This window comes from Dipodomys merriami, unplaced genomic scaffold (assembly GCF_024711535.1).
Source record: "Dipodomys merriami isolate MVZ:Mamm:240054 unplaced genomic scaffold, mDipMer1.0.p SCAF_48, whole genome shotgun sequence".
Lineage (NCBI taxonomy): Eukaryota > Metazoa > Chordata > Mammalia > Rodentia > Heteromyidae > Dipodomys > Dipodomys merriami.
The window spans coordinates 8,479,529-8,507,349 of NW_027206046.1; the positions used below are offsets into that span (position 1 = coordinate 8,479,529).

Sequence of the window (27,821 nt, forward strand, 5' to 3'; positions counted from 1 at the left end):
AATCGCAGGCTCTGCATTTGACCAAGAACCTCACTGATAGCTTAATGTAGAGAACCAACTAAAGCATTAAGCTTTGTGCTCATGCTCAGCCTCTACAAGCTGGAGGAACGGAGTTTCCCCTACAGTCAGAGGGAAGAGGTAGGGGAGGAGACCTGTGCTGGCCATCCCATCATCTCTCCCATCCAGCCACTGAGTGGCCAGGTGAACTCACCTTGGTGGCTTCCTCCACACTCTCGCGGAGCGCCTGGAGCTCTGCGTCATACTGCTCCTTCAGCTTCTCCATCTCCTGGTCGTGACTGGAAACTTCCTCTTTCAGGGCACCCTTCAGGGCAGTGAGCTCGCGCTCCCGCTTCCTCAGGAGGTCTTCCTGCTCCTCCTTGGCGATCAGCAGATCCTGGAGGTCCTGCTTGGCCTGCAGGAGTTCCTAAAACGGGAACAGGGGCCTGGGAAGTAAGAAGCAGGACACACACGTCCTTGCGGGTCGGGTCCCCCTCTTCCAGGTGTGCGGCCAGGTGTTAAGAGCTGCACACGGTCCCAGAGCCCACACGGATTTGGATCTGGACTGGCTTAACTTTGTGGTATATGCAATGAATTCTTGACTGCATTCTCCTCGCTCCCTTTCTTTCCCCGCCTTCCTTGTCCACCCCACCGCCCTGTGGCCCCACCTGCCTCTTGCAAGTACCCATTTCTTGGTGCTTATTTTGTTGGGCTTTGATTTAGTCATTTTGGAAAAAAAAAAAGAATTGCACTAGTCGAGCTCTCCACAGCATCTATTCTACTTCAGTTAATTCACTTGGAACTGCCTGCGGGTCATCCAGCATGTTTACATATAGATTTATGGGCACATTTTATCTACCACCCGCGAGAGAAACCACGCAACCTTTGTTTCTCTGGGTCTGGCTCACGACATTGAATATCATTCTTTCCACGTCTTCCGAGCCTCCAACCTCCCCTAAGCCCATTCCCACCCAGCGACCTTGCTGCGACCTGCCGACCTTGCCCTCTGGGAGCTTGGGTGGGAGGGGACTGGGGCTTCCAGGAATCCATCCAGCATCACTTTTTATGATCTTTGTGGAGTATAACCACCTGCTTTCTAAGCACCCAAGTTCAGAAACTTAACAGCAATTTGGGTCTTTTCTCTCATCCCTGTCCTTTACTGCCAAGAAAGTTAGTTCTGCAACCAGTTAGACCCTTCCTCTCCCCTCTCCAGGTTAGGCAGCAATCACCGCTGCACAGGTGCTTTGCAATACCTGGTCCCCTGTACAAATGTCCAGTCTCTAACCTTGGGCTCCCATAACAATACACACTCACACACACACACACAAAACTACAACTTCTGGGGTACCCTTCTTCCCTCCCAGTCCCACCACTCTCTGCCTTTCAGAAAACCTTGGAAGGCTCATACACAATGCAACCTCCTTCAAGAAGTATTCCTGGAATGCACTCTCTCTTCCTTTGACACACTGGACACTTTTTACCTTACATTCTATGTTCTCTGCTCATTTACTTTATCACCAAAAACAGACTTATTGGCTTCTTGAAAGAAGGATGTAGAAGTGATTTATGATGTATTCGACGTGAGGATCAAAGGTACCAGGAGCCCTTGTTGGTTCTGGATATATCAGAATTCTTCATTTGTGTTTTTTTATTTTATTGGTGTATATGTGAATATGTATGTGTGCATGTGGCTACAAGGGTTTGGACTCAGAGCCTCATACTCTTACTCAGCTTTTTCTCTCATGACTGGCACTCTACCACTTGAACCAGGTCTCCAGTTCCAGCTTTTCACTGATTAATTGGTATTAACAGTCACGTGAGCTGAGTGCTGGTGGCTCACATCTGTAATCCTAACTACCCTGGAGGCTGAGATCTGAGAATCAGAGTTCAAAACCCAATGCAGGCAGGAAGGTCTGTGAGACTCTCCAATTAACCACTGAAAAATCGGAAGTAGAGCTATGGCTCAAAGTGGTAGAGTGCTCATATTTAAGCACAAAAGCTCAGGAACAACATCCAGACCCTGAGTTCAAGGCCCATAACCACCACCACCACCAACAACAACAAATCTTGTGGGCTTTTCTCCCTGAGGTGGTTTCAAACTGCAATCCTCTCAGATCCCAGCCTCTGGAGTCACTGAGATTACAGGTATGAGCCACACGCTCCAGACTTAGCTGTGGTTTCCAAATGCAAACACATTTTCTCCTCTTGGATCTCTTAGAGCCTCAAAGCAAGCTACCTTTGGGGAGTGTAAGCTCTCCAAGATGATAGGCTGGCCTTCCACGCCCAGAAGCCTATCACTGGTGAGGGACAGAAACACTTACATCAATGTAAATACAACTCAAGGCCATCTTTCCTTTCCTGTAGGCGCAGCACATCCCCTGGACCAGGATGATGAAGGCTACAGCTTACATCTAACCAATCAGCACTGAGAAGCTAGGAGGGAACACCAGGACAGCCATCCAGCTAACAAGAGAAACCAGGCCCCTTTCCAGGCAGTGGAAGAAAAAGCCACTGACCTGGCACCGAAGAAGGTGGAGCAGAACCTCCCCACAACGACCATGATGTGAGGGATTTCCTGGGGGCCTCCCGTCTCATGTCTTCTTTCAGAGCAGCCCTTGTGATTTCTCTCACAGTTTTTCTCCATTGTTTGGAGGATAAGGCAGTTCCTCTTCCCATACTTATCTCGCCTGGGATGGATCTGCATATCGTGGCACCCTTTGTGGCCCACTGCCAATGCCTGTCAGGATCTGATGGCTGGTTTATAATCCACTCTAAACCAACAGCCTGTTATCTGGACCTGGGGCTGTTGCTTAAGTGGACGGGGCTGTTCAAGTCCAATCAGATTACACCTTACCACGTCTCCTCCCAGCCCTTCATGCTTTCCAGAGTAGAGACCAAAAGGTACAACAGATTGCAAAATGTGACTTCCCTGATTCAGGGCTTAATTAGATCAACTCCAAGAAGACAGAAAAACCACACAAAGTGCAAAATAGAAGTAAACATCCATTAGAGAGGAATGTATATCTCTGAGGAAAAACTTTGGCTATTTAGAATGGTGCCTTTCAAACTTTTATGCATTCAAGAGATCAACTTGCAACAATCAGCCAGGAAATGAAGGTGAGAGAGAGAGAGAGAGAGAGTGCGCGCGCGCGCGCGCGCGCACAGGTATATACAGGTGAAGGGAAAGACTTAGAAAGTTGGCAGCATTAGGCAATTGTTCTTAATTTAAAAGAAAAACTGCTATGCAAAGATAGTCATATTCAATGTACATTCTGTAAAAGTTGAACTTTGCAACTTGAGGGTAGGAATGGGATAGAGAGAAATGGGGGAGAACAATGGAGGGGTGACACTGGTGAAGATCCATCATACTCAACGTGATTTGTAGAACTGAAACCCCTTTGTACAACTACTTAACTTAAAAAAATAAATAAACCAGGTGCCAGTAGCTCACATCTTTAATCCTAGCTACTTAGGAGGCTGAGATCTGAGGATCGCAGTACAAAGCCAGCTTGGGCAGGAAAGTCCGTGAGACCTTACCTCCAATACACTACTCAGAAAAAGCCAGAAGTGGTGCTGTGGTTCAAGTAGTAGAGTGCTAGCCTGGAGCACAAAGAGGCTCAGGGACAGTACCCAGGCCCTGAGTTCAAGCCCCAGGAACACCAAAAAAGAATATTAAAAAAAAAACTGTGCTATGAATTTCTGAAATTCCAAAGAAATGAATATTCACAAAGATGAACATGATTCTCACTGGTAAGTGAATGAACCTAGAACTCTGAGATGGTAAAGCACCTTCTAAGATGGCACAGCCCCTAAGACACAGAGCCAAAATTGGGACCCTCCTCCCCCCAGACCCTAACCCACTTCCTCTTCATCACAGGCTGGCCACACAGCGCTGACCACAAAACCAGTAAGGTTGCTGATGAGGAAGTACTAGCACTGTAAGGCGCAAACAGAGAATACCGCATGGCTGGCCTGCTAATGCCCACAAAGAGAGCGGCCCCTTGTAAATGCAAGCAGGGAAACATGGCCAGCATCAAAAGGAAAGCTGAGAGACCGGGTCCGGAAGGGACAGACTGATGTCATTCACAGGCAGCAAGTGACTACCCCGACAGTAGACTAGAGACACCAGTGGCTTGTTGGTCAGTTCTGGGGCCTGAATTCAGGATCTAGGCTCTGTCCCTTAGCTTTTGCACTCAAGGCTGGTTCGCTACCACAGCTCCACTTCTAACTTTTTGGTGTGTAATTGGAGATAAGAGTCTCAAGGACTTTACTGCCCAGGCTGGCTTTGAACCACGATCCTCAGACTCCAGCTTTCTGAGTAGCTAGGATGACAGGTGTGAGCCATGGCTCATTCTCAATTTTTTTTTGGGGGGGTGGGGGTTCAGTCGTGGGGCCTGAACTCTGGGCCTGGGCGCTGTCCCTCAGCTCTTCAGCTCAAGGCTAGCGCTCTACCACTTGAGCCACAGTGCCACTTCCGGCTTTTTTCTTTTTGCTTATGTGGTGCTGAGGAATCGAACCCAGGGCCTCATGCATGCAAGGCAAGCGCTCTACCACTGAGCCACCTTCCCAGCCCTCATTCTCAATTTTTTTTTAAAGATGCCTGCTCCAGTATTTAGGAATGAGGTACACTATCGTCCGTGATTTACCTTGAAATGGTTCAGCACACAAATGAAACAGAAGGATGGATGGATAGGTGAGTGGATAGATGGATGGAGGGACTGATGGATGGATGCGTAAAAGGATATGCACATGGAACAAATACTGACTTCCACTGGATCTGTGTTGAGGATCTTGGCTACTTGAGGATCTTTGCCTGCTTTGTTCTGTATACTGAAATTTTTCCCAAGGCACCTGTATATTGGGCACCTGTAACATGATGTGCCCACACAATGTACCAAACACAGAGGTGGCCCAAATGCACAAATGGCTTGTAGCACCGCCCAGTCCCCCCCCTTAGTAGGAGGGGCTTCCCCCAACCCCTTACCTCAATCAGAGCCCCTTTCTCCCTGTCCTCAGATCTCTTGGCACTGTCTAATTCATCGTGCATTTCTGAGAGCTGGTCCTGCAGATCCCTGATCTCTGTTTGGTGCTGCTCCCGTTCCATCTTCACCTGGAAAAGCCTGGCAGGAGAAGAGGCCCATCAGAGAAGCTTTGGGGTACCGCCGTCCTCAGCTAGTTTGTCTGCGCAGCATCTGAGCCTCGCATGCATGCGTGGTCAGCTACAGCCACAAGGCATCTCCCATTCTCTGTTCTACCCTAAACAAGAGGTTGCCAACCTACTGGCACCTGCTAAGAACCTAGGGCCGCAGGCCAATACGCCCAACGCATGCGGTAAGAACATGAAGCAACAAATGAGACGTCTCCCTAGTAGGAGACCACAGCACCCTAGGATTTGAGTGTAAAAGGTCAGGAAATGACCCCCCAAAAAATAATTCACCCAGGACTCTAAACCAGTGAGTTATGGTCTGTAGACCAAGCCAGATCATACTTGTCTTAGTTAATAAAGTTACCAGAACACAATATCACACTCATTCATTTCTACATCACTTGTAGCCCACGTTCATGATATAAAGATGAAGGTGAAGAGCTACAAGAAAGAGGGAGGAAACTGAGCACAGGTGACTCACACTGTAACCCTAGTCACTCAGTAGAGGCTGAGAGCTGAGGATTGCAATTCAAAGCCAGCCTGGGAAGGAAAGTCCACTTCTCTCCAATAAACTAGCAAAAAGGCAGGAATGGAGCTGTTGCTCAAGTGGTAGAGTGCCAGGCCCTGAGTGACAAAGCTCAGGGACAGTGCCCAAGTCCCAGTATCATCACAAAGAGAAGAGACAGGAGAGAAAGAAAGGAAAGAGAGGGAGAGTAGGAAAGAGAGAAAGAGAAGAAGAAAGGAAAGAGAGGAAGGAAGGAAGGAAGGGAGGGAGGGAGGGAAGGAGGGAGGGAGAGCAGCCTCTATAATGTGGAGGGCCGGGAGGAGGGAAAAGGTAACCCATGGTGGTAGCCATACAAGAACCCAGGAGGGCAGAGGTCAAAGTCAAAGACTCACTCCTCCAGGTGTTTCTGCAGCTCTCCTTCACTTTCCTCCAGTCGCTGCTGCAGCCTCGCAATCTCTTCCAACTTGCTCTCATGGAGGCCTCGAAGCTCTTCCAGGCTGGCTCTCATCCTGTCTCTCTCTTCTTTGATGTTCTGTTGATTCTAACGTGGACCCCCGTAGGGTTTGAAACACCTTTGCTGTACATATTACCATCACCCTCCAGAGGGGCTGCCTCCTAAACCCCAGGGATCCCATCTCTTCATGCTTGCCTTGTTAAACCACTGTATACTTAATGAACCCCCGATACTTCCAAAGGAAGAACAGGATCACAGCTAAGCCTCATCCTGCTCTTTTTATTACTTTTATTTTTTTTAGTCATGGGGCTTGAACCCAGGGACTTAGGCAGTTCTCTGAGACTCTTTGTGTTCAGGCGAGTGCTTTACCACTTTGAGCCACAGCTCTACTTCAGGTTTTTGAGTGGTTCACTGCAGATGAGAGTCTCATGGGGACATTTCTGCCCAGGCTGTCTTTGAACTGCAATCCTCAGATCTCAGCCTCCTGAGTAGCTAGGATGACAAGAATGAGCCACCAGCAATAGACCAGCTCTATTACTTAATTCAGGCGCTTTACATACAAACTATGTACGTTTGGTCTTCTACTGGCTTGCCTGAATTCAATGGCATTTCTTTTACTCTGTCCAAGCAACTAATCTCTACAGGCTTTGTTTACATTAAAAAAAAAAAAAAAAAGCATGTGGAGAGCGGTAGGTAAATACATAGGAATTTGCTCAGTGATGAGAGGAATGTTTTCCTTTGGGGAGAGCAGGAATGAATGAGCATTCAATTTACCTGGGAATCCCAACAAGTCTAAAACATTTTTATTGTAAGAGACAGAAATGAAAAGGAAGAAGGAAAAGAGCCGGGCGCTGGTGGCTCACGCCTGTAATCCTAGCTACTCAGGAGACTGAGATCTGAGGATCATGGTTCAAAGCCAGCCCGGGCAGGAGAGACTGTGAGACTCCTATCTCCAATAAACCACTAGAAAACTGGAAGTGGCGCTGTAGCTCAAGTGGTAGAGCGCTTGCCTTGAGCTGAAGAGCTGAGGGACAGCACCCAGGCCCAGAGTTCAAGCCCCACGACCAATTAAAAAAAAAAAAAAAAAAAAAGGAAGAAGGAAAAGATACCTTGACTTCTTGTTGAAGCTGCTTCTCAAGTTCAGCAAGTTCTAGAGCCAACTTGTTTTTCTGTTCCAACAGATCTTTGAGTTCAGATGAGGAAGCCTATGATTAGTGACAATATGAAAAGGTCTGAATTTAAATATTTGCCATGCTTTCAATTATCCACCCTGAAAATATAAATCTCAGAAATAACAGATGAAGATTCAATTCAAACGCCAAGCCAAGCCCTTCCAGAACCTCCTCTGACTTCCCTGGCACAACGAACCACATTGGGCCCTCAAGGATGCTAGAGAGCTTTACTTTACATCACTTACGCCTTGGAATCATTTTCTCCACAGGCCTAAGATGACTAAAACTCATATAGGTGCTATATTTGCTAGAAGCCCAAATTCTGTACACAACTGTGAAATATTAAGTTCTCCAAATAAAACTTAAAGATTCTCCATAATCAATTCTAGCCTCTACTTCACAGAAATCACTGGTTAAGGAACAACAAAAAGTACCAACCAAGTATTTTCATGAAGAAATTCAAAGGGGGAAAATCACACACATGCATGCATGTGCACACGCATACAATGCGCTTTTCACCTTTTGTGGCAGGACACAGGTCAGTTCACCATTTCCTAGGAGAATGGCTACCTTAGGAACGTATGAACTTTTGGAGATCAAACACAAACACTTTTTTATATTTAATAAAATCCAGTAAATGATCTTTGGAGTACTACTTCTAATCACAATATAGTAGCTCATCACAGACTCTTGAGGCAAAGCCTATTACAAAATGCATGAAAAACTAACCAACATGAGGCTATAATCTTAAAAAGAGGAACACATAATTGAGGCACCAATGGCTCACATCTATCATCTTAGCTACTCAGGAGGCTGAGATCAAGAGGATCACTGAAGCCAGTCGAGGCAAGACAGTCTGTGAGACTCTTATTTGCAATTAACCACCAAAAAGCTAGAAGGAGAGCTGTGGCTCAAGTTGTAGAGCACCTGCCTAGCAAATGAAAGGCCCTGAGTTCAAACCCCAATATAACACCAAGAAATGATCATGATTAATATATAATGAAGACAGATCTATTGCATGAAATTATACCTAAAGCCCATGGTTATGTTCTTAGATCCTTTGTTCCTGAGCTCTCATCACCCAACTGCCAATGAGATGTTTATCCCTCCCTCTCTGCATAGTCTAGCAAGAGAGTAGTAAATAAAGATATGCATAAAGTGACTTTCTGTTTTTAGATGTTTTATTTCCACAATAGAGGGTTAAAGAGAGTCTATGAGAAAATTGTATCCCTGATCTGAACGCGAATATTAAAATGACTTTTTTCTTCCATTTTCTCAAAAAGAGTTGGCTAACATCTTACAGTGAAGCGATTAGAAAACTGCAAGAAGTTGAAGGGAAAAGATAAAAATATCAGTTAAAGCTACAAGAGGCACAGTCTTGGCTCAGTGTCCCAGAATCCAGGTGTGATGTAAACCTGGAATGAGCAACCTCCCACTGACTGCTGGGAAAGGGACTAGAACCAGCCAGCAAGCGCCTAAGATTTCCAACCTTCGAAGGCACACAAGAGCGATTCAATCCTTAGAAATGTTCATCCAACCAGTGGGGGATTTCCAAAAACAAAAAAGAGAAAAAAATCCTACTTGCCTTTGCCATTTCCCAATATCCATAATGGAGAAAAGGCTCTTACACTCTCTCTTAAGACAACCAGTGAACAAACACCTAAGACATAAAACTCCAAAACCTTTGCCTGCCAGCAAATAATCAGATTTGGAACAGGAGGAGGAGAGATGAGGGAAGGAAAAAATGTAAGCAATTCAAATTGGGCACTGTGATCAGAGCCAGTAAATTCATCTTCTCATCTCTCACTGGAAGCAACAGCTTAATTGATATCCTTCTAATCTCGTTTCTGTCCAAAAGCCACAAAAAGGAAGTTTTACAAATGTGACCGTTTCATGTCTGTTTAAAAAACCCATCACGAGCAAGGCACCGGAGGCTCACACCTGTCATCCTAGTTACTGAGGAAGTGGAGATCTGAGGATTGAGCTTCAAAGTCAGCCCAGGCAGGAAAGCTCATGAGACTCCTATCTTCAGTTAGCCCTCAAAAAGCCAGAAGTGTCAGGTGCTGATGACTCACTCCTGTAATCCTAGCTACTCAGGAGGCTGAGATCTGAGGATCACAGTTCAAAACCTGTGGGTCTGGGTGCTGTCCCTCAGCTCTTCAGCTCAAGGCTAGCGCTCTACCACTTGAGCTACAGCCCCACTTCCAGTTTTTTGGTGGTTTATTAGAGATAAGAGTCATGGATTTTTCCTGCCCAGGCTGGCTTTGAACCACAATCCTCAGATCTCAGCCTCTTGAGTACCTAGGATTACAGGCATGAGCCACAGGCGCCCGGCTTTTCCTTTGTTTTGGGGGGCACTGTCTGCTCTTTTAAAAAAATCTAAATGTTATTGTAAAGGTGATGGATGGAGGGGTTGCAATTACCTAAGTAAAAGCACATCTAGGGACAAACTTTGTGTTCCATCCTATCTCCTCTCTCCCTTTTGATGTAGACATCCAACGGAAGGCCCAGAAGGAAGAACCGAGTCCTAACACAAAATGGTATTGGACCAAGGAACAAGGTTTTTAGCCTTCCTCTATAAAATACTTCCTTTCAGGGCACAAGTCATGCCTACATTAGATTTTTATTAAATACAAGTTGGCTTTTTCTTTTAACCAAACACATCTCTTGAGTCGCAAGTCAAGTTTAGAACAATTAAACTAGCAGTGTTTTTTTAAACATTTTTGTTGTTGTTGTTACCAGTTGGGCTTGGGCACTGTCCCTGCGCTCTTCAGCTCAAGGCAAGTGCTCTACCACTTGAGCCACAGCACCACTTCCAGTTTTCTGGTGGTTAATTGGAGATAAGAGTCTCACAGACTTTCCTGTCCAGGCTGGCTCTGAACCGTGATCCTCAGATCTCAGCCTCCTGAGAAGCTAGGATTATAGGCGTGAGCCACCGGCGCCTAACTTTTTTTTTTTTTTTTAAGTCATGCCTGCAATTCTAGCTACTCAGGAGGCTGAGATCTGAGGACTGCAGTGCATAGCCAGCCTGGAGAAGAAAAGTCCATGAGATTCTGATCTCCAATCAACCAGCAAAAAGCTGGAAGTGGACCTGCGGCTCAAGTGGTAAGAGCACCAGCCTTTGGGGGCGGGGGCATTCAGACAGCACCGAAGCTCTGAGTTCAAGCCCAAGGCCCAGCACAAAAAAAAAAAAGAGAGAAAGAAAGGGAAGGAAGGAAGGAAGGAGAAAAGAAGGAAAGGAGGGAGGGAAGGACAAGAATTTGTTAGCACTCCACTATCCACTCTTAGTCCTTACTCTCCAGGCTCAAGTCCAAGCTGGTGCATACTTCCCTCCCCAATTTGCAGGCGACAATGCTTTGGTATTCCATCTACTAGGTCTTTTCATTCTTCTGACTCTTAATTCCCCTGCTAAACTCTGCCACCTGTTTATGTCATCTTATTACCTTTCAGGTCTTATAAAATATCTCAACAACTTTCTGGGGAAAAATAACAGGATACAATCTAAAATTACAAGTTGATTATCTGTTATCCAAAATGCTATAGAGTTATCTCAGAGTGATGGTATTTTTGGATTTGGGGATATTTGCACAGACAATAGGATATTTTGGGAACCCAAGTATTTTAACGAATTTTAACTGCCTTGTATATTGCCCAAAGGTAATCTTATGCAATGGTTTAAATAACTTTGTGCATGAAGCAGAGTGTGTATGTGGGTGGTTTTGTGCCTGTTTTTTGGTTCGTTTGTTTTGTGCTAGTACTGGGGCTTAAACTCAGGGCCTGGACACTCTAACTTTTTCACTTATGGCTGACACCCTGGCACTTGAGCAACAGCTCCACTTCTGACATTTTGATATTTAATTGGAGATAAGAGTCTCACAGACTTTCTTGCCTGGGTGGGAAAGATTCGCACCTTGATTCTCAGATCTCAGCTCCTAAGTTGCTAGGATTACAGGCGCGAGCCTCTCGTGTCCAGCTGTGCCTATGTAACACCTGAGGTTTTGCATTTTTGTGCAGCTCAGGTTTCAGGGGTAGAGTTATTCAACCTGTTCTTAGAACCAGATGCTTAGGTATTGTCAGGGACCTTCCCAAAGCAAGCTGTTGACTACCATCCTCATTAAAGTTATCCTGGAAAAAAAAAAAAAAAGAAAGCAAAAGTTCAATTTACTTGATTATTTCTTTGTGTGCTCCCCGCTGCGCGAGATTTTAAGGTTTGGATTTTCTCGAAGACCAAGTTGACTTTCCTTTTAGTGGCATCCTCATTGTCTGTGCTTCTGAAAAGGAAACGACAAAGAACACAATGAGATACACGCCAGCTGGCCCAGACTTCTCACAGGCCAGGACACACACCCAGGAAAGCCCTTTGAGATAAATCACAAAGCACTAGGAATGAAGGAGAAACGTAGGCTAGATGGTGTTAATTTTCTTCAAATAGATGGGTAGATGTTATCCCTCAATCTGAGATGGGGGCTCTCATTTCAAAATATATGAAAGAAACATTCTGGCCAGGTGCTGGTGGCTCACGCCTGTAATCCTAGCTATTCAGGAAGCTAAAATCTGAGGATCACAGTTTGAAACCAGTCCAGACAGTAAAGCCCATGAGAGTCTTATCCCCAATTAGCCACCAGAAAACCAGAAATGGCACTGTGGCTCAAAGTGGCAGAGCACTCGTCTTGAGCAAAATAACTTAGGAACAGGGCCCTGAGTTTAAACCCCACAATCAAACAACAACAACAAAAAGCTTAGAGAAAGCATACAAAGGAAATTCAGTCATTAGTTATTTGATTCACATAACTTATTCACTCAAAAAGTTTTTAAATTTTGAAGACAATGGGTTTGAACTTAGGGCCTTGCACTTGCTCAGCTTTCCTGCTCAGCTGATGTTCTACCACCTGAATCAAGCCTCCAGGCTGGGTTTTGCTGTTTGTTTTCTTTCCCCCAGAGATAGCAGACTTGTCTTGCCTGGGCTGGCTTCAAATCTCCATCCTCAGGTCTCAGTCACTGGAGTAGATAAGCACTCACACAGGCGAGAATTCTCCTTTACTTTTTTTGGTCGGTCATGGGGCTTGAACTCTGAGTCTGGGCACTGTTCTTCAGCTCAAGGCTACTGGAGCCACAGAGCCACTTCTGGTTTCCTGATGGTTAACTGGAGATAAGAGTCTCACGGACTTTCCTGCCCAGGCTGGCTTTGAACCGTGATCCTCAGATCTCAGCCTTCTGAGTAGCTAGGATTACAGGTGTGAGGCACTAACGCCTGGCTTTCTCCTTTTCTTTATGTGTGTGTGCATGTTACACACACACACACACACACACACACACACACACACACACACACACACACACACACACACACACACACACACACACACACACACACACACACACACACACACACACACACACACACACACACACTGTACTTTAAAAATCTTACCATAAGAACAACCTGTAACAATTTACCTTTAGGCTTAGGCCTAAAAAATAACAAGTGCCAAGACAGCTCACACAGCAGCCTTTGCCTGGACCTCTGCATCACTGTAGCCACCAGGCCCAGCTTTGTTAACTCCTACCACACCTCCAGCAATGAAAAGATTTCAAATAAAATGCCTTTAACAGGCATCTCCAACTCTAGTCTGTCTCACCAATCCCGCAATAAATCAAGCACACGCACACGTGTGCGCGCACACACACACACACACACACACACACACACACACACACACACACACACACACACACACACACACACACACACACACACACACACACACACACACACACACACACACACACACACACACACACACACAAAGAATTCAAAGAATTTTAAAACTCCAAAGGTCTCCTACATTAAATCTTCTCATGGTAAAGCCCGTCACAGAAAAATACTACTAACTAGTGCTTAGCTCCAACAAACCCCTGCCATTAACTTTTTTGAGAGCTCTTGTGATGTATCTTGACATGTATCAGCCATACATTACACAAATATTTGTAAGGCACAATATAAAAATAAAGAATTCTGACAGCCAGGAGTGAGAGTCAACTGACTTACTGTTATGTCAACCTGTAAAGCTTTTTATGCTACTTTTTTGGGGGGAGAGGGGGAGGTACCAGCCCTGGGCTTGAACTCAGGGCACTGTCCCTGAGCTTTTTTACTCAAGGCCAAAGCTCTACCACTTGAGCCACAGCTGTACTTCTGGCTGGCTTTTGGTAGTTAATTGGAGATATGAGTCTCATGAACTTTTCTGGCCTGGCTGGATTGAACAATGATCCTCAGATCTCAGTCTCTTGAACAGCTAGGATTACAGATGTGAGCCACTAGTGCCTTGACTTTTTTCTACTTTTTAATCCTCTGATGGAACTGAAACGAAGACTTCAAATTCCTCCCCTGTAATTCCAGCATCTAAGATACTAGAATTTCTAGTACCAAAGAAAGAACTGCAAACCAGACCACTGGGACTCAATTAAGTACACTGGGCCAAAGTAAGTATAGAACACACTCTCTCCAAATGGCTCGTATGTAGAAGTGAAGGAAGAGGAGGAAGAGGAATAGATGGAGGAGGAGCAGCCAAAGAAAAGGAAGAGAGGAGGCCAGGTGCTAGTGGCTCATGCCTGAATCCTAGCTACTCATGAGGCTGAGATCTGAGGATCATGGTTCAAAGCCAGCCCAGGCAGAAAGTCCTGGAGACATTTTTTGTCCATTATGGAACTTGAACTCAGGGCCTAGGTGCTGTCCCTGAGCATGTTTGCTCAAGATTAGCATTCTACCACTTTGAGCACTTAGAGTTTTCTAGTGGTTCGTTGACTTCACAGACTTTCCTGCCTGGGCTGGCTTTGAACTGTGATCCTCGTATCTCAGCCTCCTGAGTAGCTAGGATTACAGGCATGAGTCACTGGCACCCAGCTTTTCTTGACACTCTTAACTCCAATTAACCACCAAAAAACTAGACGTGAAGCTGTGGCTCAAGTGGTAGAGAGCTAGCCTTGATCAAAAGAGCTCAGGGACAGCACCCAGGCCCTGAATTCAAGCCCCACAACCAAAAAGAGGAGGAAGGGAAGGAAGAAGAGGAAGAGGAGGAGAGGGATGATGTTGCTGAAGGAAGATAAGCATCAGCAGGGTATAGTGGCTCAGACTTATAATCCTAACCACTCAGGAGACAAGAGAGAGATGGGGAGGGTATGGTCCAGGCCAGCCCATGCATAAACAGGAAATCCTATTTTAAAAATAGCTAAAGCCAAAATGGACTGAAGGTGTGGCTAGCAAGCTCGAGGCCCTGAGTTCAATCTTCAATACAGACACAATGTTACCGTGCACGAAAGCAGGGGCCACTCTGGAGTGAGGCGGAACTGATCTCACTTGTCATTTCTACTAACGGACAACTGAGGGCTGCTGGCTGCGGCAGAGCTCAACAGGGTGACAGACCCAGCTCGGAATGGACAGGCAAATATTCTTCTGTCCTTAGACTTGATTGTGCAGGAGCAGAGTCATTTTCAAAGCATGACACCCTCCCTACACACCCAGAGCCAGGTCAGTGTGAAAACTAGCCGCTGACACTGAACCCTCAAATGGCTCACAAAACACAAAGGCTTGGGGAAGAAAATCAAGGAGCCGCTAGGTGCTACTGGCTCACGCCTGTCATCCTAGCTACTCAAGAGGCTGAGATATGAGGATCGCAGTTCAAAGCCAGCCCGGGGAAGGAAAGTCCATGAGACTCCTATCTCCAATTAAGCACCAGAAAACCAGACGTGGCGCTGTAGCTCAAGGAATAGAGTGCTCGCCTTGACTGAAGAGCTGAGGGACAGCGCCAGGCCCAGAGTTCAATCCCCACGACCAACCAAAAAAAAAAGAAAAGAAAATCAAGGAGCACCTATAATATCAGCCACTCAGGAGGCAGCGATGAGGAGGATCACAGTTCAAGACCATCCTGGACAAAAAGGTCACTCGACTCCCCCAACTCAACAAACACACTGACAATTGTAGTACCTACCTATCATCCTAGCTACATGGAAGATGTAAGTCAGAGAATAGAGGCTTGAGAACAGCCCTGGGCAAAAACTTGAGCCCTATCTGAAAAATAACTAAAGGCAAAACAGGGTTGGGCTGGGGGAATGGCTCACAGGGTAAAAGAAAAAAGCATCTGCCTAGCAAGTATAAGGCCCTGAGTTCAAACCTCAGAACTGCAAAAAGAGGGGAGAAGAAGGGCGGGGAATCACTCACCCTTCTTTGAGGTAATTGTAGAGTATCTGCTTGGCTGTCTCCTCATTGGTTTGTCGAGTGAGCTCTTGCTGGCCCTTTAAGAGATCTGGTGTAGCCTGAAACAAAATATTGTCTGTAATTAGACACAGGTGATGCTACAGGAAGATGGCAGAACGTTGAAGCACATGCATACAAACCCAGTTCTACTTTCCAAAAAAAAAAAAAAAAAACAAAAACGATTTCTCCAGCAATCAGTTCCAACACGGATTATTAGACTGTAACCCTGGGCAAGGGCCTTAGCTTCTCCTCCCCCTTAATTTTCTCACCTATAAACTAAAGCTTACATCACCTACCCTCATATAGCCAGTGTTAACCTCTAACATAGGACACTCAGAGCCTGGCACTTAACTGACTTTGTCATCCTCTCATCATTATTTTTTATGGTTACTACCAAAACACTCAAAGTACCACTTAAAAGATCCCATCACTCACCATTAACCTCAATGAGGATTAGCCTAGAGTTCAGACCAGACATTGAGCTACCTCGTCACTCAGTTTCATGACTTAAAATACTTAGGTGGAAATCCAAATCTAACCCTGGGACCGACCGTGTGGAAAGTGCTTCTCCACACCTGAGAAATTCCAGTCACTCAGGAGGCAGAGATCAGGAGGATCAAATTCCCCAGACCTCCAGGTTTCATGTATTTTCGGAGAAGTTGAGCTTTTCACACTGTTTCCCTAGTGTTTATTCTTTTTTTGTTGTTGTTGTTGGTCGTGAGGCCTGAACTCTGGGCTTGGACACTATCCCTCAGCTCTTCAGCTCAAGGCTAGTGCTCTACCACTTGAGCTACCGCACCACTTCCAGCTTTTTCTGCTTTTGTGGTACTGAGGAATCGAACCCAGGGCCTCATGCATGCAAGGCAAGCACTCTACCACTGAGCCACCTTCCCAGTTCCTAGTGTATGTTCTTTACTGGAGACCTACAATGGGATCCAGTAGTACTGAAAATAATCTAGAAAATGATGCTATTGGACTGACAAGCCAAATTGCAACTCCTTGGTATATCAACTTACAGATTTTTTTTTTAAAGAAATAAATAAGATACCAAAAAGAAGTAGAAGAAGAAGAAGAAGAAGACGACGACGACGACGACGACGACAACAACAACAACTAGGTAATTGGCAGTAGGATATAATCAAATGCTAAGAAAATCAAAAACACAATTAGCAATAAAGGATTGAGGCTCTTCATACAATGAGGGACCATTGCAATCCCAGCTACTTGACAGGGACAGGAGGATCACAGATTCAAGACCAGCCCATGAGGAAAAAGAGTTACTGAGAGTTTCATCTCAACAAACAAGCTGGGAATGGTGAGTCACACTTGTAATTCCAGCTATGTGGGAGGACATAGGAAGGAAGCTGTTAGTCTGAGGCCAACCCCAGGCAAAAATACAAGACCCAATAGGCATCAGTGGCTCACGTAATTCTAGCTACTCAAGAGTCTGAGATCTGAGGATCACAAAAATCTGTTAAGACTCTTAACACCAACTCAACACTCAAAAGCTGAAGCGGAACTGTGGCTCAAGTAGTAGAACACTAGCCTTGAGTACAAAGCTCATGGACAGTGCTCAAACCCCAGGACTGGTGTGGGCACGCATACATGCATACACACACACACACAAAAGTAAAACCCTATGTGAAAATAATGCAAGACCTCTAAAGCAAAAAAGGGAATAGGGCTATGGTTCAAGTGGTAGAGCACCTGCCTAGCAAGTGTGAAACCTTGAGCTCTAACCCCAGTAGCACCAAAATAAAGATTGAGAGTTCGTATCACTAGAGCCTCTTGTAGCTTGAAATAAACAAATAAAATAGAGCTAGGAAGGTGGCTCAGTGGTAGAGCACTTGCCTTGCATGCATGAGACCCTGGGTTTGATTCCTCAGCACCACATAAGTAGAAAAAGCCAGAAGTGGCACTGTGGCTCAAGTGGTAGAGCACTAGTCTTGGGCTGAAGAGTTGAGGGACAGGGCCCAGGCCCAGAGTTCAGACCCCACAACCGACAAAATAAATAAAATAATAACAATAACAATAACATAAACAACCTAGAGACTGGGCACTGGTGGCTCATGCCAGTAATCCTAACTACTCAGGAGGCTGAGATCTGAGGACTGAGGTTCAAAGCCAGCCCAGGCAGGAAAGTCCGTGAGACTCTTATCTCCAGTGATTCACAGAAAAGGCCAGGGGTGGAGCTGTGGTTCAAGTGGTAGAGCCCTAGCTTTGAGCAAAAAGAACCCAGGGATAGTGCCCAAGGCCAGAGTTCAAGCCCCAAGACAGCAAAATAAACAAACCCAAACAAAACTACACCCCCCAATGCCTCCGGAATCACACAGGTGCTACCTGAGCATCAGCACTGGAAGGAAATGACTTCACAGAAATCTTCTTGGTCACAGAATCAGGCAAGGTGGCCTTCGCCCGACTCTGCAACATCAGCGTCGCAGTGGCTGTTTTGATTTCTTCTTTTTTACTTGGCACAGGAAGAAGGGAGGAGGATGCATGGGTCACCACCACGCTTTCCTGACTCTCTTTGTTTTCTGGCACTTTCCTGTCTGGGGGCTGCTGGGGAGGCCCGGGGTGTGCCCCCTGGGCGGGCTGCGGGTCTGCTGGCGGCTTCGCACCGGCCCGGATAGCGCTGTGCTGGCCACGCTGCTCTGGGGCCAGAGGCCTCTGCGGACACAGCTGTGATGGGCGCAGCAGGTGCTCGCTGGACTTGCCCAGGTTCCTGGTGAATTCGCTCAGGTACTCCGCGTTGCCCTGGAGCCCGAAGGGAAAGGCGCTGTCCACGCTTCGAGACCGTTTCCTGTCCTCTGGATTGATTCTCCCTCGCTTCCCAGACCTGCCTCTTCTCGGTAGGAGCCCGGATTTCCCATCAAATTTCTCAATCAGCTCATCCACACCGGGCATGGAACCGGTATCGATATCTCGCCCAGTGCCCGGCAAGAACGGGATGTACCTGCGATTTTCGTGGCGATTGACATGGTCCGCGTGGATGGCACAGTCCTGGTCATCCAGTAGAAATCGGTACAGAGAGTTGGCCGACGTGGGCGTGGTGGAGGCCGATGAGGACCTTCGCGACCGGCCTCCATCCAGGACAGGCCCTGCTGAATCTTGTCGCCGGAAAGGAAGGACATCGGGCCGGGCTTTCTTGGCTTCAGGGTGGCCCTGTGGGCTGTGAGAAGCTGAGGCGCTCCCGCGGCGGGGGGAAGCCTCTCTCACCCCATCTTTCGAACAGCTCTGGACATTCACACACACAGAGGTCTGCTTTTGGGGATCTTCAATGACCACGGAGCTGCAGAGCCGGATGGCGGTGACCCCAGTCTTATCCAGGTCCTCCCCGGGAGGGCTGGGGCACGGGGGAAAGCAAGTCCAAGATGTCTTACTGGGGGTCCCTTCTGCTGTCACCTTTGTAAGCCAGGGGCCGTCAGGAGGGTGCTGGCTCTTTTGGGGGTCGTAGGGCTGCAGAAGCTCTGGGTGTCTCTGGCAGTTGAGGAGGTGGGATGGCCTCGCCGGGCCACCTTTCCGTTCCAGAATGCCGTTCTTGCCCTCGTGGAGGGAGGATGGCTTGAGGTGTCGCGCGGGGCTGGGCTGGGCATATGGGTTCTCAGGGATCTGCAGTTCTGAGCCGGACTCCTTCAGTACGGACCCATTGCTGGCATGGAGAGGCACGGTGTGGATGGTGGGAGATGGAAATGATGGGCCACTGTCAGGGAAAGAGGGACGGGCTAGACAGCGTTCTGTGTTATTTAGGACAATGTACGGGTGGCCATCAATCCCTTGGACCCTGATACTGACACCGTACGAGCCTGTCTTAGAGGGCTGGGAATTCCTTAAGGATTTCGTCTCATCACTGGCAAGTCTCAGGTGGACACCATATTCCTGCTGCACGTGCTGGTATTCACCAAAATACAGCTCCATGGTTCACTGGGCCAACTGCAGGAGCAAGAGACAGGGGACAGAAAGACATTAAGTTAGAATGCCAGCTGTTTACGTGACAATCAGGATCACTGTAAGGGAGAATTATCCAAGAAAACCAGGCATGTAAGAAGTGGCACTGTGGCTGAAACGGGTAGAGCACTAGCCCTGAGTGAAAGAGCTCAGAGACAGCACTCAGACCAGTTCAAGCCCCATGACCAACCAAAAAACAAAACAAAAAACAAGCCAGGCACGAGTGGTGGTGTATGCTGGTAATCCAAGCTGCTCAGAAGGTTGAGATCTGAGGATCACGGTTCAAAGCCAGCCTGGGCAGGAAAGTCTGTGAGACTCTTATCTTTAACAAATTACCAGAAAACCTGAAGTGAAGATGTGGTTCAAAGTGGTAGAGTGCTAGCCTGAGCAAAAGAGTTTAGGGATGGTGCCCAGGCCCAGTGTTCAAGCCCACAACTTAAAAGAGAAAAAGAAAAAAGAAAACTTGCGACTTTATAAAGCAGGCACTACAGAACCAAAAGCTGACCAGCTGCCCTCCCCTGACCCTGGCACTATCCTTGACCCTTGCTGGGTGCCTTTGAGCTTGACAGCCCTGAGCAGAAGCCCAGCCTAAGGGCAGTCACTACTGTATAGATCTGATGTCTTGGCATGCACAGTTGGGCTCTTCTGTTTCTAGTTCAACGCTAGGTTGGTTTCCTTGCTTAATACTATTTATTTTTAACCAATAGGATGTTCTGCATACCAGCATTTGGGAACAAGGTACTTTTCCACACAGATAGTTAAGAGCTCCGAGGTTTAGTGGGGTTTTTTCTTTTCTCTTTCCTACCTCTTATTTATTTATTTATTTACACACAAACTTGCTCAGATGTCTTCAACACTATTTGAATGCAGGATTTCAGTTTTACTTCTTAGCAATCAACTGTATAAAGCGAACAAGGACAGTAATTTTTTTTAATTTTTTCAACCTTTTCTTACCAAAAAAGAGGTCAAGTAGTATATTCATATGAAAAATGGTATTAAAAAAAAAGATGAGCCGGGTGCTGGTGGCTCACGCCTGTAATCCTAACTACTCAAAGGAGGCTGAGATCTGAGAATCTCGGTTAAAATCCTACCCAGAAGAAAAGTACATGAGACTCTGATCTGCAATTAGCCAGCAAGAAGCCAGATGTGGAGCTGTGGCTCAAGAAGCAGAGCAATAACCTTGAGTTTTTTTTTAAAAAGTTCAGGAAGTGCTGCTGCGGCTCAAGCACTAAGCACTCGCCTTGAGCTGAAGAGCTCAGGGAAAGCGCCCAAGCCCAAAGTTCAAGTCCCACAACTGACAAAAGAAAAAGTTCAGGGACAGGGCTCAGGCCCTGAGTTCAAGCCCCAGGATTGGCACACGCACGCATGCACACACACACACACTCACCAACATCACTAGCCTTGTACTTCTTAGAAGCATTGTTAAATAAAGTACTTGAATACCAGCTCTGCCATGCCTTAATAGCCAACTTGCTAGGCTGGATGGCTGCTAGGTAGCTGGTGGTGGGTGGAGCCTACAGCGTGGGCACACTGGATAAAGGGGTGCATGATTTGCACCCTCAGCTGGGTGGTGTGAGATTTCATCATGCTTCTCAGTACAGCACTCGAAACTTACACTTTATTTCTGGAATTTTCCATAGGATATTTCAGACTGCAGTTGACCACAGGTAACTGAAACCCAGAAAAAGGAAGGCTATTCCATTTCCTCCTGCTTTTTACCTTGTTGTTCTGAAGTCAACAAGATAGAATTTCATGGATGTTTCATGTATTCACGTTGTTGTTTAATGACACAACTTATGATAGTCAACTCCTAACAAAGCTGAAAACTGAAGTTAAGCCCAGTACCAGTGGCTCACGCCTGTAATCCTAGCTACTCAGGAGGCTGAGATCTGAGGATCATGTTTCAAAGCCAGCCAGGGAAGGAAAAGTCCATAAAACTCTGATCTCCAATTAACCATGAGAAAATCCAAAGTGGAGCTGTGGCTCAAAGCGTTCCTTGAGCAAAAGAGCTCAGGGACAGCGTCCAGGCCCGGAGTTCAAGCCTCATGATGGACCAAAAAATAAAATTAAAACATACAACTGAAGTTAAGATTTTTCTACCCTCAACAGAGGTAACAAGTCCAGAACTAAAATAGACCACAGAGTATTTAAGAACCCTCTTATCTCTCCACTCCTCTGTCCCAAGCATATATTAGACACCTTTTGATTACACAGCAGTCTGATCCAGCATCACCCATGCCAAAGGACTCATTGAGGCAAGTCCAGACCCACCCTGAACTAGTATCTTAATCCTTTACATCTTGTTGCTGAGGACTTAATCATAGGGCCACCCCAAGCTACAAGCAAGGTTGGGAAATAGGGAGTCTTAACCAGCCATTGACATACTCAACAAAAATCAGTGCTCTGTTAGTGCAAAGAAAGTAAGAATCACCTTGAGAAGACAGCACAGTAATGTTCCTGGGACTGGTTTCTAGATAATTTCCATTTGTGATTTTGAGTTCTTTTCTGGATCTAAAGAAACATTTTCAGGGCTGGGAAGGTGGCTCAGTGGTAGAGTGCTCGCCTCGCATGCACGAGGCCCTGGGTTCGATTCCTCAGCACCACATCGGCAGAAAAAGGCTGGATATGCCACTGTGGCTCAAGTGGTATAGCTGAAGAGCTGAGGGACAGCGCCCAGGCCTAGAGTTCAGGCTCCATGACCAATCAAACAAACAAAAGAAACATTTTCAGATTTTTTCCCCCTCACAGCTAGCATTTGTTCTACTGTTTAGGCTGGAGGGCCTTTGATTCTAAACGCTATTAATTTCTACTCATATTGTGGTAAAAAAAAAAAAATTTAATGGCCTGAACTCTACCATTTTGAATTGACTGAGGCTTTCTTTGTGGGCAAATAATGAATAATTTGTGTGTATGTGTGTGCTGGTACTAGGGCTTGAACTCAGGGCTTGAGGGCTATCCCTGAGCTTTTATGCTCAAGGCACTCTACCATTTGAGCTACAGCTCCACTTCTGACTTTTTGGTGGTTTATTGGAGATAAGAGTCTTACAAACTTTCCTGCCGAGGCTGGCTTTGAACGGTGATCCTCAGATCTAAGGCTCCTGAGTAGCTAGGATTACAGATGTGAGCCACAAGCACCCAGCTAGATGAATACTTTTTTTGTCAATGTTTTATTAGGAGCCCGGTGTCGACCTCCACTTTCAAGTACAGTATTCAAAATATATCCATTAGCTGGGCACCCGTGGCTCACGCCTGTAATCCTAGCAACTCAGAAGGCTGAGATCTGAGGATAGCGGTTCAAAGCCAGCCCGGGCAAGAAACTCCATGAGACTCTTATCTCTCCAATAAACCGGAAGTGGCTTGGTGGCTCAAGTGGTAGAGTGCTTGCCTTGAGCTGAAGAGCACAGAGACAGCACCTAAGCCTAGAGTTCAAGCCCCACAACCAACCCCCCCCCCCAAAAAAATCCATTAGTGTAACCCAAATTACTGCTTAGTTCAGCTACAATGCATGCTTGTTTATTTTGTCTGTCCTTTGCAATGTTGGGAACATGGCCTAATACCATATATCCCAGCCCAATAGTTAATCTTGTAAATGAAAACCCTATGAAATTATCATCCCTTTCCATTTTTTCAGATGGAACAACTCAAAGTCATATATTCATCTGAGATACTTATCATGATTGCACCAATTCCAGCTTCATTTTTAATAGAAGTAAAATAAGGTATCATGGATAATGTACTGTTTAGCTTTGCTTCCTCAATGCAGAAGGTATTCTCCAGCAGGAAAACTACTGCTGTTTTTTAGCTTTCTCTTCTAGTACTTACTCCGTGTTGCTAAATACTATTCCTGGCTGTGAGTTTCTAAGTCGGTTTTACATATGCTAGACAGCACAGCATCCAAATGAATTTCTCATTCCACAAGTTTCTCAAACCTAGCGTCTGTTCCGTTTTACTTTTGGAGACGTGTCGGCAATACTCTGCCAAATTATCCCAATGGCTTTTCCTTTTCCTCTCATTCTGTGTCTTTTCCACAAGCGCTATTCTGATTTTTAGATATAAAATAGCTTCTCAGGAAGGAGAAAGATGAACAGGTCACATCAATCAAGATGCATTATTCTTATAAACTGATTTGTTGAATGGCAACTCCTCTGTACAACTACCTAAAGAAAATAAAAATAACCCAGCACTGGTGGCTCACACCTGTAATCCTAGCTAAGGCTGAGATCTGAGAATCAAGTTCAAAACCAGCCCAGGCAGCAAAGTCTGTGAGACTGTTATCTCCAATTAACCAGCAGAAAACTGGAAGTGGCGCTGAAAAGTGCTCAGGGAGAGCGCCCAAGCCCAGAGTTCAAGCCTCATGACCGGCAAAAAGAAAAAAATGTCAAGCTTACCTAGCTTGGTAAGTCCACTGATATGGTAAAATTCAGGCTGGATGTATACTAAGCATGTATAAGCCCTGGGTTCAAGCTCTAGTACTATAACTATTATATATACTATATAATATTATATAGTATAATACATACAAATGATTATTCCCTGGAGAGAGACTCTTATGGAATATATAATCTTGTGGAATATCATATATATCATATGTACATTATATGATATATGTTATATATGTAGTAATTATATGCAACAACATAATATGTGTGAACAAAGTTGAGTGTTTTTTTACATATATAATTCTGTATGTTAGAATCTAGTATGTTATATATAATTATGTATTGTAAATTAATGCATACTAAACTTTATATTAATATTTAATTTCTATACATTATATTCCAGTCTGTTATATATGTAATATATAATTATGTATTACACATTACATCAGTGTATTAATCTAATATTTATTAATATAGGATTCCTATATATATTCTAACATAATATATTCTGTATAAGTACCACACACTAACAGATTGTGCCACTGTAGTAACTATAATACATTCTTTTTTGGGGGGTGGGGCGGTCCTGAGGCTTGAACTCAGAGCCTGAGCACTGTCCCTCAGCCTCTTTGTGCTCAAGACCAGCACTCTACCGCTTGAGCCACAGCTCCACTTCCGGTTTTCTAGTGGTTTATCGGAGATAAGAGTCTCACAGGGCTGGGATGTAGCTCAGTGGCAAAGCGCTTGCCTAGCAAGTGCAACGTCCTGGGTTCGATCCCCAGTACCAAAAAAGAAAAGACAAAAAAAAAATACAGTTAAAAAAAAAAAACCCAAACAAAAAGAGTCTCACAGACTGTCCTGCCACAGGCGCCTGGCTCACTACATTCTATATAGACAGAATTGAGGTACTTGTTACATACAATGGCTTATATTAACCAAAACCCATCAGTTCTTTTTTTTTGTTTTTCATGGTACCAGAGTCTCAGGGCCTCATCTTTACTCAGCTTCTTTGCCAGGCTAGCATTCTACCACTTGAGCCTCCAACCCAGATTTCTGCTGGTTATTTTGGAGATAGCAGAATTTCCTGACTAGGCTAGCTTCAAATCATGATCCTCTAGATCTCCTGAATAGCTAGAATTACAGGCGTAAGCCACCAGCTTGGCTCAACACAATTCTAATAGACAAGTATAGGGCACTTGCCAGATGGCTAAGACCATGATGATCAGCGACACCTTGGCCTCTATTTCCAACAGAACTGGATGTGTCCTTTGGGATCTGTAGAAGTGTTCTAGTTGTTCAATTTTGTAGCGTAGAGATCAAACTCAGGGTTCCATACCTGGTAATCAAGGATTCTACCAATGAGCTAAACCACTGACCCTATAACAACTATAACAAAAATTTTTTTTTTGGGGGGGGGGGGTCAGTAGTGGAGCTTGAACTCTGAGCCTGGGCACTGTCCCTATGCTCTTCAGCTCAAGGCTAATGCTCTACCACTTGAGCCACAGCGCTACTTCTGATTTTCTGACAGTTATTTGGAGATAAGAGTCTCTTGGATTTTCCTGCCCGGGCTGGCTTTGAACAGTGATCCATAGATCTCAGCCTCCTGAATAGCTAGGATTACACGTGTGAGCCAACAGCACCCAGCTTAACAACAACAAAATTTTAAAGACCTTCTATACAAACAGATTTATCCTCTGGGATTCTGAGTGTGCTATTTACTAAAGAAGATTATTTTAACTCACCACAAAAAATCTGTACGCTGATGCTAACTTCACAATGAAAATATTTCACCTAACATTTATTAATAAAAATCTCATTTGGAGTTTTTACAGTTCTTTTCTATTGCTGTTGCTACTACAATCGGCATGAATTATATTTCAGTCTCTTTTGAGTTAAGGCCACTTAGGTTTATTACAATCTTGGCTCCCTATTGGTAAATTACTCTGCATATTTGACTTTCATGAAATGTCCACAATTTACATTTCCTCAACAACAAACCCCAATCTAATATTTTCATAAACTCCAATCCAATATTTTCACATACACACACACACACCAAAAAAAAAACAACAATGCAGAGGCATTTTTCAGCCGGGCACTGGTGTCTTAAGCAAAGACGGTTTTCCTTCCCAGTCCAAGTGTAAACACTGTATTAATGAATTGAAGGACAGCTGTTCTCCACTTCCAGGCACTGAGCCATGAAGACAATCCTAACACGTGTGCATACACGCACACACACACACACACACACACACACACACACAATGTGCATGCACACAACACATGCACACTTGCTCTGTCGGGGACTGAGCCCAAGCAAGGGCTTACATAATTTGGCAGTAAATGCTGAGCAATTGCCAGGATGTCACATTGTGGCACTTGACAAATGAAAGTGGTGTTTTGGAGTGGAAGTGATGTGTTATGAAAAGACTGTTAAATGGTGATAATTGCTTTAGTTAGGGAGATCAAGGAGGGCGCTTGCAGGAACAAAGAGCTTGGCTCTGAGAAGAGCTGTGAGCTCTGCCAGATGGAAAGGCTTCTCTCCAGGCTATCACATGAGATCAGAAAGGATGGCAGCTAGTCACGTAAGGCTACAACCAACACTTTCCACCTTCTCCTCGCTTCTGATTCCAGGACTCGAACTTGGTACCTGATGCTTTCACTCACTGGTTAGCATTCTACCAACTAAGCTACGCCTCGAACCTCAACCTCTTGATTCTTGATGCCCAATGGCACCTCCAAAAACTAGGTCCACCTTCACCAGCCATGTCACAGGTCCTCCAGCTAATAAGGAAATAGAAATGCAGCCAGGCAGTCTGAACCTACCCAGCATAGTTTGTCCTTCCATCCCCAAGACCATCCATGCAGAAGCACCTAGCATGGCGCCTGGCATGGAAGGAGATTGTGTAGAAGTTCAATGAGTGGATAACTCTATTGAACACAAATGTGGGGAGTTAATGTGCCCCATTAACCAAGAAATAAGTAATGAGGCTGGGTGATGGTGGTTCATTCTTGTAATTCTAGCTAAGGTGACTGAGCTCGGAGAATCAGTTTGGAGCCAGCTCAGGCAGGAAAGTCCATGAGACTCTTATCTCCAATGAACCACCAGAAAACCAGAAGTGGAGCTATGGCTCCAAGTAGTACAGCGCTAGCCTTGAGTAAAAGCGCTAAGACTAGAGTTTAGGCTCTGAGGTCTAGCCCCATGACCAACAACAACAACAACAACCAGAAATGAGCCACAAAATAAAAGAAGGCTGTCTCGTTCAAAAGAATGCCACTGCCAGTCTAATGATGAGCGTAAGTTAAAACTTCTAAATGGAGCCGGGCGCTGGTGGCTCACGCCTGTAATCCTAACTACTCAGGAGGCTGAGATCTGAGGATCGTGGTTCAAAGCCAGCCCGGGCAGCAGAGACCATGAGACTCCTATCTCCAATAAACCACCAGAAAACCAGAAATGGCGCTGTAGCTCAAGTGGTAGAGCACTTGCCTTGAGCTAAAGAGCTGAGGGACAGTGCCCAGGCCCAGAGTTCAAGCCCCACGACCGACAAAAAAAAAAAAAAAAAAAAAAAAAAACTTCTAAATGGCAGAGAAAACATTGGCTTCTAAGGTAGGATGGGAAGACAGGATTTTGTGAGGGAATACTTTACATTTCTTAGAATACCTTAGAATACATGAGAATCTCCATAAAAAGTAAAAAAATAAAAAATGAGCCAGAAGCAGGTGGCTCACACCTATGATCCTTGCTACTCAGGAGGTTGAGATCTGAGGATCTCAGTTAAAAGCCAGCCCAGGCAGAGAAGTCTTTAAGACTCTTATCTCCAATAGTTCAGCTTTCTATTCTGTCTGTCTGTCTATGCTTTTCTGCAGGGCAGAATGGCAAAATGTTTAGGAAAACAGACCAAACTTGTACAATTTCTAAGAAATGTCTCTGCACACAGTCAAGGTGTGAGAACTCCCTGGGAAAACCTTTTT

At 45.4% G+C, this 27,821-nt stretch overlaps 1 protein-coding gene across 3 annotated transcripts in view; it reads right to left on the reverse strand.

Moving 5' to 3' along the window:
- Positions 1-27,821, reverse strand: part of Cgnl1 (cingulin like 1) — a 143,769-nt gene that overhangs the window by 47,219 nt on the left and 68,729 nt on the right. For all 3 annotated transcript variants that reach the window (XM_069995328.1, XM_069995329.1, XM_069995327.1), the window contains exons 2-8: positions 17,866-19,455; positions 15,490-15,584; positions 11,440-11,545; positions 7,212-7,307; positions 6,041-6,189; positions 4,982-5,117; positions 212-424 (exon numbers count right to left, since the gene is read on the reverse strand). In XM_069995328.1, coding sequence (XP_069851429.1) covers positions 212-424; positions 4,982-5,117; positions 6,041-6,189; positions 7,212-7,307; positions 11,440-11,545; positions 15,490-15,584; positions 17,866-19,440 — 2,370 coding nt within the window. In that variant the 5' untranslated portion in view covers positions 19,441-19,455. The remainder of the gene's footprint in view (positions 1-211; positions 425-4,981; positions 5,118-6,040; positions 6,190-7,211; positions 7,308-11,439; positions 11,546-15,489; positions 15,585-17,865; positions 19,456-27,821) is intronic.